This window comes from Equus asinus, chromosome 17, assembly GCF_041296235.1.
Source record: "Equus asinus isolate D_3611 breed Donkey chromosome 17, EquAss-T2T_v2, whole genome shotgun sequence".
Lineage (NCBI taxonomy): Eukaryota > Metazoa > Chordata > Mammalia > Perissodactyla > Equidae > Equus > Equus asinus.
Window position 1 is genome coordinate 33,573,651 of NC_091806.1, and position 12,259 is coordinate 33,585,909.

The window sequence follows — 12,259 nt, forward strand, 5'->3', positions numbered from 1 at the left end:
ATACACAAAAGCCAAGACATAGAAGCAACCTAAGTGCCTATCAGTGGATGAATGGATAAAGAAGATGCAGCATATATACACAATGGAACACTACTCAGCTATTAAAGAAGATGAAATTTTACCATTTGCGACAAGATGGATGGACCTTGACTATATTATGTAAGCAAAAAGTCAGACAGAGAAAGTCAAATATCGTAAGGTTTCACTCATAAGTGGAAGATACAAGCAGTAACAACAATAAACAAACACAGGGAAATACAGATTAGATCAGCTGTTACCAAAGGGGATGGGTTGTGGGGCAAGGGGTGAAAAGAGTAAAAGGGCACATGAGTACAATGACAAATGGTAACTATTCTTTGGGGGGTGAACATGATGTAGTCTACATATAATTTGAAATGTAATGATGTATACCTGAAATTGATATAATGTTCTAAATCAGCATTACCTCAAAAAAAATATAAATAACAAGCCAAAAATAAGAATTCAATGAAACTCTAAGAATAATATGTAAATGTAATGACATGTTTTGTACCAGTTTGTTCAAGTCAGAGCAATCTCGAAAGTCAACATTCAGTGTTGCTACACATCTTTTTTTTAACCTGACCACAACTTTCTCTCCTACTTCACACAGCAAAAACTGTTCAGAGTTGAGAACCTTGCTTGTACCACCATCTATCTCCTTTCCTGGCCCTTGAAGTTTGCTGGAAATATCAGCATTAGAGTAACACAAACCATTCTACTTCATCTATAATATCACCCCAAAAAACCATAAATCTCTAAGACATAAAATGTTGAACAAAATGATAGGAAAGAAAGTATATCAATTTTCTATATTTGCTCTTTGTCTTTGCAATACTGAATATTCAGTAATTCTGTTAATTATGATGAGCTGTCACATGTATTCTCACACCAAATAGTTTCAGATGTTTGAGATATGAAAAATGATTTGGTAGTGTGATCCCATTGGCTATGTGAACCAAGGGTAAATTTTCCAGATTGGATGGGGTAGAAAAAGGGAGAGTTGAGTCCCACAATATCAGAAATTGCTATTGGCTGTGACATGGATTTTGAATATCATCTCCCATCAGAAATCCCCACTGGACACTATGTGCAAAAAATTAACTCATCAGATTCATAAATAAACGGCATTGAAGGGACAAGATACTTCCTTCCATTCCTTTTATGATTCAAATCACCTCCTCCTTCCTTAGACTATAGGTGGTATAGACTAGGATGTAATAAAAAATTTATTAGATGATTAGCATTGAAAGAGGCCTTAGACAAACACTAGCTAGGTAAGATTGGTCTTTGCAGTAGGCACAACCAGACCAATTGCACAGGATTGTTTCTGTCCAAAGTCACATCCTTTCTCTTTGTTCCTTCCTATTCTGGTCAGAAACACAAAACAAACATTGGTCACTTCTGTGTCTTAGTCATGCTGCTGCATCAAAATATTTGAGTGACAAAGTTTCTATATCCAAGAGGACCTCTGTCTGTTACCTTTCCTTTCATGTCAGAGTCCTGCAATTGGGCAGGGTTCAATCTCAGAAACTAAAGGAAGCAACAAGCTTTTAAACCTGATGTTTCATAAATGATGGAAAGATTGATATATAAATAAATGATCAATCTACTCCTCATGTAAGCTGATGTTCATGAACCTCTAGGACTTAAAGATATTGTGTTTGCATGGCATTGAGTCACCTATTGGTCCATTTTAGCATATTATTTGTGTCAAATTAAGTCTTCTTTTTCCAAAGGCAGTATGAATTTTGTTATAGTGCATTCTTGTGCATATTATTGTGGGTTAAGGTGATTCTGATAGGATAAATATGTCAAAAATCTCATAATCTATGACCTCAGCAATACTTTCTCTTCTTTTGCAACCTCTTCAAGGCGTCTTTGATTTCTTTGTTCCTCAGACTATAAATCAAGGGATTCAACATGGGAATCACCACAGTGTAGAAGACTGATGCAAATCTGTCAAAGCTGGAGGAACCGCCAGAGCTGGAACTCAAGTAGACAAAGATACTTGAGGAATAGAAGAGGGTCACTGCTGTCAGGTGAGAAGCACAGGTGTTGAAAGCCCTGGACCTGCCTTTAGCTGAAGTGATCTTCATAATGGAGATGACAATACAGCCATAAGATATCATGATAATTGAGACATTTATTATCCCAAAGATCACTATTAATACCGCAGTCATGAGTTGTACAAAGAAAGTGTCAGTGCAGGACAAGACTAACAGTTGTGGCATGTCACAGAAGAAGTGGTTGATGACATTAGGCCCACAGAATTGGAGCTGAAGCATGGCACACAATTGGGATATAGAACCAGAGAATCCTGCCATATAGGACCCAAGCACCATTTGAACACACAGAGTGGGTGACATGATGGATGAATAGAGAAGTGGGTTACAAATGGCAGCATATCGATCATAAGCCATGGCTGTCATGAGACAAGACTCACTCAGTCCCATGGTTGAAAAGATGAAGTATTGAACAGCACAACCCGCAAGGGTGATGGTTTGCTGCTCCTGGAAAAAGTTGGAGAGCATCTTGGGAACTGTGGAGGTCACGTAGCAGATATCAATGAAGGACAGATTATGGAGGAAGAAGTACATGGGTGTGTGGAGATGGAAATCCATCCTTATTAAGATGATGAGAAACAGGTTCCAAATCAGAGTCAAAATGTACACCAACAGGAATACAACGAAGAGCACTGCTCTGATTCTGGGGAAATCTGAGAATCCCAAGAGGAGGAAATGGGTGATAGCTGTAATATTTCCTCCTTGAGTCATTGGCTTGGTGCTCCTAAAATGAGAAAAGAGTCAAAAGAATGCATTACTGACTCACGTGAAATGACAACATTATAATTCTCACATCTGCCATTTTCTTCCCTTCACTGAGCACTGAAAAATGGAAAACGCTTTACCGTCCTAGAAGGAAGACTACAGTTTCCATCTAATTGTCAAATAGGACCTTCTCAGTGTTTCAGGTTCCCAATTACCTGATGAGGTCTCAGAAAAATTAAAAGACATATTTTAAAAATATTAAATATTTATTAAATTAAATATTTAATATAGGACCCCAGAACCATCTGAACACACAGAGTGGGTGACATGATGGATGAATAGAGAAGTGGGTTACAAATGGCAGCATATCAATCATAAACCATGGCTGTCATGAGACAAGACTCACTCAGTCCCACGTTTGGAAGGGTGAAGTATTCAACAGCACAACCCACAAGGGTGATAGTTTGCTACTCCTGGAAGAAATTGGAGAGTATCTTGGGGGCTGTGGAGGTCACGTAGCAGATATCAATGAAGGACACATTATGGAGGAAGAAGTACATGTGTATGTGGAGATGAAATATTAAATATTTTAAAATTTTTCTAAAAAGCAATAGAAACTCTATAATTATATGGGAGAGATCATTGTAAAACTGTAAGATTTTATAGGAATTTTGAAAATTCAATACATAACTGCTGCTTAATAATAGTGAGGTAAAACGGGCATCATTCCAGAATAAACTTGAAATAGCTCTTCTCTCCAAGATCTCATCTAGGTAGATTTTTAAAATTTTCTTCTTTTACACATAAGAAAAATTACCCTGTTTATAATAACTTCTCAAACTTTTTACAAATATATTTAATACAACACCTTCAACATGGCCTGGAAAATTCTATCATAATTTATAATCCTGATATTTTCTTGGGGGATAGCATGTATGCCCAATAAAGTTATGAAGTAAGTCTTCTTAGGGAAGTCTTCATATGAACTATTCCTAAGGGAGGCTGGTACAAATATTAGCCCCAACTACTGTATCAATTGTAGGATATTTTGCATCTTAGGAAACAGCATAGTACTGTGGTTAAGGGTTCAGACTTTAGAGTTTTTATTCTGAATGACGTCATCAAGATGGCAAAATAGGTCATTCACTTTGTCACTCTTGCCAGAAAAAAACTAGCAACTACTCGTAACAACACATCATTTTGAAAATCCTAGAACACGGGGATGAGGCTGAAATATCCCCATGGGCCACAGAGAATGAGAAGAATCCTGTTAGAAAGTTAGAGGAACAGCTACACTCTGACTCCATGGTCCCTCCCCCTGCCAGCACTGATACCAAAGCCAGATAAGGACATTAGAAGAAAAGAAAACTGCAGGTCAATGTCCTTGACCTGTTGAATACAGATTCTAAATTTTCAAAAAAAAATCCTAACAAACAGAATTCAGCAGCATACTAAAAGGATCATACTCCACTATCAAGTAGGATTCATTCTGAGGATGCACAGATGGTTTAGTATACAAAAATTAACAAAAGTGATAGTCACGTTAATAAAATGAAATATAAAAATCATATAATTCTCCATAGATGCACAAAAACCATTTGACAAAATTCAACATACATTCCTGATAAAAATTCTCAATAAATTAGGTATAAAAGGAACTAAATTGAACTTAATAAAGGCCATATTTAACAAAGTGACATCTAACATCATACTCAATGGTAAATGGTTGTAAGATTTTTTTCTAAGACCAGGAAGAAGACAAAGATGGCCATTCTCTTCATTCCTAAAACACGACAATAAGTCCTAGCCAACACAATAAAGTCAAAATAATAATAATAATAAAGCCTCATAAATGGAAATAAAAGATTGAAATTGTGTCTATTTGCAGATGACATGATTTTATGTATAGAAAATCCTAAAATCTTCACTAAAAACTGTTAGATCTAATCAAATAATTCACTAAAGTCCTGGGATACAAAATAAGCATTCTATATACTAACACGAATTGTCTGAAAAAGGCATAAAGAACCAATCCCATTTACAATAGCATCAAAAACAATAAGATGTGTAGAAAAAAATTAAACAGGAAGGTGAAAGATCTCTTCACTGAATACTATAAGTCACTGACCAAAGAAATTGAAAAAGGTACAAGTAAATTGAAAGGTATCCCATGTACATGGATTGGAAGAATTAATATTATTAAAAAGTCTATGCTACACAAATCTGCCAATAGACTCAATGCAATCTCTATCAAAATTCCAATGGCATTTTTCACAGAAATAGAACAAACAATCCTAAAATCCCTGTAGAACCACAAAAGACTTTGTATAGACAAAGCAATCCTGAGAAAGAAGAATAAAGCTGGCAAATGTTTCAAACTATGTTGCAAAGCCATAGAAATAAAAACAGTATGCCACTGGCATAGAAACAGACACAAAGACCAATGGAACAGGATCAAGACCCCAGAAATAAAACTGTGTATATATGGTCAACTAACATTTGACAAGAGAGCCTAAAATACTCAATGGAAAAAAACAGTTTCTTCAATAAACGATGATGGGAAAATTGGATATTCACATGCAAAAGAATGAAACTAGACCCTGATCTTACATCACTCACAAAAATAAACTCAAAATGAATGAAGACTTAAGTGTAAGACCTGTAATCATAAGACTCCTTGAGGAAAACATAGGGAAAAAACTTCTGAACATGGATTGGAAATGATGTTTTGGATATCACACCTAAAGCACAAGCGAAATTAAATAATTAAATAAATAAATACATAAGATGGATTATATCAAACTAACAGGCTTCTGCACAGCAAAGAAAATGATAAGCAAAATGAAAAGGTAACCAACAGAATAGCAGAAAATATTAGCACATCACATCTCTGATAAGGAGTTAATATCTAAAATATATAGGAACACATACAACTCCGTAGCAAGAAAATAAATAATCCAATTCAAATTTTTCATAGGACCTGAATAGATATTTTTCCAAAGAAGACATATAAAATGCCAACAGGTACATAAATATGTGCTCAACATCATAATCATCAGGGAATTGCAAATCAAAATCGCAGTAAGATACCAACTCACAACTGTTAGAATGGCTATAATCAAAAAGGAGACAACAACTCCTGGCCAGAATGTGGAGAAAAGGGAAACGTGCACTGCTATGAGAATTTAAATTGGTATAGTGACTATGGAAAACAGTATAGAGTTTTTTCAAAAAATTAAAAATAGACCTACCATATGATCCAGCAATTCCATATCTTGGAGATATATATATATATATATATATATATATATATATATATATATATATATATATACAAAGGAAATGGTATCACTGCCCCTAAAACAAACCTGATCCCAATGTTCATTGCAGGATTATTTATTATAGCCAGAGTATTGAAACAATCTAAGCAACCACCAACAGATAAATGGATAAAAAGTCAAATTATATATTTATAAATATAAATAACACATGTATAAATAACATAAATAATAGGATGTATCATAAAGGAATATTGTTCAGGCATAAAAAAGAAGGATATCCTGGAATTTGTGACAATATGGATAGACCATCAGGATATTATGCTAAGTAAGATCAATCAGACAGAGAAAGGCAAGCACATTATGGTCTCACTGTATGTGGAATCTAAAACGAAACAAACTCATAGAAACAAAGATCAGATTTGTGGTGGCCAGAGGCAAGGAGTGGAAGGTAGGGGAATTGGGTGAAGGTGGTCAGAAAGTAAAACATTTCCAGTTATAAGGTAAATAAGATCTGTGAATATAATGTACAGCATGATGAGTATAGTTAACAATACTGTATCATATATTTAAAAGTTGCTAAGAGACTAGATCTCAAAAGTTCTCATCACAAGGAAGAATACTGTAATTATGTGAGGTGATGAAGATTAATCTTACTGTGGTAATCATTTTATTATATATATATATAGTAAATTATGTTGTACACCTTGAACTTATACAATGTTGTATATCAACCGTATGTCAATACAAATGGAAAAAAATAATTTTAGTTTTGATACTCTCTCATGCTCTGAACTTACCCTGGTGGTTTTAACACACTAGAAATGATTTACTCATAACAAAGTGAGGACAAGAGCCCCTTAACTGTAAGGTTAATGGGAGGGTTTTATGAGGAAATTCATGACACTGCTCAGCACACAATCCAGGACACATTAATTGTTCAATAGATGTTGGCTATTACTATCATTGATTACTTACAGATAACTATGAATGACAGCTGTACCTGTAAAAAGGAATGCCAGGGGTGCTAGAATTTATGGGTTAACTTGGGGAAATTCCTGAGACATCATCAGCTCTGTAGACAGCTAGGCATCATTACTTCTGGGCAGGTGTAGATTCAGACCTAGCATCCAGACAAATCAAACCACCTGAAGTCGTAAAGACACAAATCACAGAAATGATCTTCTGTTTAGTTTGCTTCAGTTCATGCACACTTGAGTCAACAGATAACCAGCATCAAGCTATGATGAGCATTGATGTCGAGAAAGAGTCAAAGCAACTGTTTCAATTCCCAAATACAACAAAAGTATATTTCATATGTTTGTTGATACATTCAGTGTGTTATAGCTCACTAATAGATTCATAGCAGATAACAACAACTGGCTATGTTCCATATCCAAAGTGATCTTCCTTGAGTTGAAAGAGTAAATCAATATTAATGACCAAGAAAATTTTGAAAAAAGATTAATAATTAAAAAGACTTGGAGATTCAGACTTTAAAAAATAATATAAACATTAACAATTCCTTATTCTTGTAAAAATAGACATGTCAAAATAAGAAATAGAATTTAACAAGTAAATTTTAACATTGGTAAGAATTTAACATACGATATAGGTAGTATTTTAAACTGATAGAAAAAGGATAATCTCTGCCCGAAGTGATCGCTTAAACCTGGCTCACTATCAGTAAAAAGCATTAGAGGGATTAATAGATATGCATTTATATAATCTTAGGATGGGAAAGAAATTTCTAAACTATAACATGAAGCCAGAAACTATGAGAAAAAATATGATATAACAATTTAAACTTGGCTATGGGTGAAAAACCTACTTATATAAATACAATTGATAAACTGTAAATTGGGGATAATAGAATCATCTATAATATAATGAGACAATATCTATAAAGGTTAACACATTGTAGATATCAAGCAGTTAATTTTGCACATTCCACTTTGGTGGCCTGGGGTTTGCTGGTTTGGTTCCCAGGTGCAGACATGGGACCACTCATCAAGCCATGCTGAGGCAGCTGCCCCACATATAAAGTACAGGAAGATGGGGACGGATGTTAGCTCAGGGCCAGTCTTTCTCAGCAAAAAAGAGGTGGATTGGCAGCAGATGTTAGCTCAGGGCTAATCTTCCTCAAAAAAAATAAAATAAAAATTTTAGAAAAGGCAGTGGACTGTATAAAGTTGGGAAACACAGACAAGCATATTTTATCTTAGTTAATCCTGAAATTCAGCAAGCTATTATTTTGATTCAGTGCTCAATTATTAATATCTACAATGTGTTAGCCTTTATACATATTGTCTCATTATATTATAGATGATTCTATTATCCCCAATTTACAGGTGAAAACCAGAAATTAACAGCGTTTGAGATCATACACTTAGGAAATTGAGAACCAGTACTCAACATCCATGCCTGACAGTTTAGTTTAGAAATTATTCTTTTCACTGTATACCATAGAATTTGGGTAAGGTGAAAGAAAACCTGAAGAAGAGATATAAGTGCAGGGTGTGGAAGTGAGAAAGAGGGGAGAGTTGAAGAATGAATGAGATTGAGGACCATAACCCATGCTTCATGTACTTCCTCTTCCTACTAGAGGAATCACACAGCAATTGAGATAGCATAGAATTCACTGTTTTCTATAAATCTTGCTCTCTGACCTTGACCCAGATCCTCCAGGAAGACAAGCTTCTTGCCAAAGGTTGAAATTGCTTATTTCTTTTCCAAAGGAATTTTACAACTGGACCCTATTACACTCCAAGATGTGTGATTTTGGCCATGAAATTGGCTGTCCACTCAGAGCCAAAGAGATGCGCATATCTGGAGTCCTCTTAAATATGTTATTAGGACAGAGGTGAAAGGAGAAAAGACAATTACAGGGAGAAAACTCTCCATGCACTTGCTCTCTTGAGACATAGAGTTCTTTTCCTGATAATTTCATGTCCCACTTTCTCATGTCCCTTCTGATTCAATTCCCCACTTCCCCATGGTCCTATTATGATCTCATGATTATAGCTTTTCTTTTAATACAGTTGGAGTCACTGAAGTTGGAAAGCACCTAGAGATCATCTAGTCCAATACCGTGAATTTCCTGGTGAGGATCTGAAGCCAGTGGAGCTAAGAGATTTCCCCAAGATGACACATCTGGTTGATGATACAGCCTGATAACAATAAATTAGATATGTAGACACTTACTTGTTTACAGAGTACTTTCATTTTACATACACTTTCTCAAATAGCTGACCTAAATCAATCATCACAGCAGCAATGTGAGGCAGATAGGGCTGATTTCCTATGCACAAGTGAGGAAAACAAGTCAATAAGGAATACAGTAGAACTTATTTATTACAAAATCATAACTTACCATGGGCATTGATATCAGCCAATCTGGTTTGAATGCCAGTTTTCCACTAGCTGATTGTGTGAACTTCAGCAAATTAAGCTCTTCAAGCCTCAGAATTTTCACCTATAAAATAAGGCTGATAGTAGTAGCTCCTTGATAGAGTAGTTTGTCATACAGAGAATCAAATTAGTTAAATGCTTATAAAGCACTGAGACTGTGTAGTACACAGTATGCCTTCTATTAATAGGTTTAATTTTGTGTTCTAAATTGGAGTTCTTTTCCACATATTATGCTGCATTACTGGGAAGAAGGCATCAAGATTGAGGTGTAGGTGGACTCTAAACTCCCCCCCTCCCATGGACACAACAAATTTACAACTACTCTTGGAACAATTACCTCTTGGAGATCACTGAAAAGTGAATAAAAAGAAGACTGGCAACAAGGGACAGTGCTGGCAGAGCTAGAAGAGGTAGAAATTCCTTACTGGAGAGAAAAAAAGCCACCTTCAAGCTATGACACTTCTCAGCTGGGAGGGAATGATCCTAAGGTACGAAGCCATTTCTGGAGGATTGGGCTGTCTGAGTAGGGGAAGATTACTGCCATAAGCAACTTTTAGATTCAACACAAATGAGATAGGTGTCATAATTTTTGGCTTTGCTGGCTATTAACTACAATAAGGAATACCCCCCAAAAGCTATCAGACATAAGGGGAACAAAAGCCTACTCTTAAAGAGCCCATGTGAAAATTCACCCATTTGGGAAAGCAACCTAAAATCACCAGAAAGAAAAGTGTACAGTCCTTTGGTGAAAAGAGAATCACTTGATAGGCTCTGGGTGGATCTCGCTGAGAAGTGAGACATCCACAGGGACTGAGACATTGGCAGTGGGCATTATTATGATCTAGTACAGGCAAGCTGACACAGAAACTGCCAAATGCCATTGGAATTCTTCCTCTGGCCTGCCAGCACAGGGGTCTGCGCCCCCCCCCCCCCAGAGCACTGATTTAATCCAGTTCAGCCAGGACAGACAGCGTGCCCTTGGGACTGGCACCATCTAACAGCAAACCCTTGGACAACTTGTGGTTCCACAGATGTGGGGTGCTTGGAACCTCTGCTGCCAGGTGAGTGGGTCTATCTCTGTGGGGCAGGGCATGCATGAGGAGCAGGTCTGCATTGGCAGAGTGTGTGGAGCCTCTGCAGTGATGCAACTGTGTCCACTTAAGTGGGTGGGGGCATGCGCACATGGCAAGACTGTGTTGATGATGTATGTGGCCCTGTGGGTGGTGGGTTTTGTCAGCTGCAGCAGACTTGTGCTTATCAAACAACCACATAGGGGATCGGCCCCATCTTCCAAAGCCTGAATAAATTGGATGCTCCCATGCCTGGGGCTGGCCCAACTCAGCTGCAATCCTGAGAGAGCTGGCAATAGCCTTGCAAGTCATAGGCCCATAGCTGTTGTCAGTCCCTCAGTCTAGCAACCAGCCACACAAGGGGAACTACTCACTTAACAGAAAAAGTGCAATAGGGACATGATATGAGACCTTTCAATCAACTGTTCTGGGGCTCCCCACACTTGATAAACTGACTAAGGTGACCATAGCAGCAACATGAAACTGAACCTTACAACCAGCCAGCCAGGGGGACAGCCTAGCCTCCCCAGGCACCTGCAGCAAGAGCAACCCTGCCACAACAGAACACATGTAGCCCCCACAGGGGACACTCCTGAAACATTTGGAACTAGTCACAAGAGGGAAAAAGACTGATGGACCTCAAGGCATCTCTTAAATAAAGCCGCCTGTCTAAGATTGGGAGATGTAGGTGACCTACCTAATACACAGATATAAGCACAGAGAAAGAAGCAAAATGAGGAGACAAAGGAATATGTTCCAAATAAGGGAAAAGGACAAAACCCAGAAAAAGAGCTAAATGAAACAGACATAAACAATCTACCTGACAAAGAGTACAAACTAATAGTCATAAGGGTGCTCACTGATCTTGGGAGAAGAAGGGATGAACTCAGTGAGAACTTCAACAAAGAATTGGAAAATATAAAAAATAATCAATCAGATGTGAAGAATACAATACTGGAAATGAAAAATTCATTAGAGGGACTCAATAGCAGAGTAGGTGATACATAAGAATAGATCAATGAGCTGGGTGAAAGAGTAGAGAAAATCACTCGAGCTGAACATAAAAGAAAAAAAGAATTAAAAAGAACTAGGACAGTCTAAGGGACCTCTGGGACAACATCAAGCACACTAATATCCATATTATATTTGTCCCAGAAGGAGAAGAGAAAGAAAAAGTGGGAGAGAATCTATTTGAAAAAATTATAGCTGAAAACTTTCCTAACCTAAGGAAAGAAATAGACATCCAGGTACAGGAAGCACAGAGAACACCAAACAAGGTAAACTGAAAGAGGTCCACACCAAGACACATTATAATTAAAATGTTAAGAAGTAAAGATAAAGAGACAGTCCTAAAAGCTGCAAGAGAAAGACAACAAGTTACATACAAAGGAAACCACATAAGACTATTGGCTTACTTCTCAGCAGAAATTTTACGGGAGTCAAATCACTTGTAATGGCAAATATACAATAGAGATAGCAGATCAATAAAAAGGACATAAGACAAAAGTACTACAGTTATCTATTTCCATGATGAGGGTAACAGATACACATGCAAAAAGAAAAGAGGTTAGGATGTCAAAAACATAAAATATGGGAAGAGAGGAAGAAAAGAGTAGCATTTTCAGCAAGAGGTCAAACTAAAGGGTTCATCAACTTAATATAGATTGCTATATACATAGGTTACTGTATGTGAACCTCATCATAATCACAA

The 12,259-nt window shown here is 36.8% G+C and overlaps 1 protein-coding gene across 1 annotated transcript; it reads right to left on the reverse strand.

Annotated features, from left to right (window-relative positions):
* Positions 1-1,856: 1,856 nt before the first annotated feature.
* LOC106846478 (olfactory receptor 5AN1-like) lies at positions 1,857-2,795 on the reverse strand. Its single transcript, XM_014865277.3, has one exon. The coding sequence runs from the start codon at positions 2,793-2,795 to the stop codon at positions 1,857-1,859; it is 939 nt and encodes a 312-aa protein (XP_014720763.3).
* Between the last annotated feature and the right edge of the window lie 9,464 nt (positions 2,796-12,259).

Excerpts from the sequence above, each read along its gene's own strand:
- LOC106846478 (XM_014865277.3), bottom strand. The coding sequence starts at position 2,795 with ATGACTCAAGGAGGAAATATTACAGCTATCACCCATTTCCTCCTCTTG.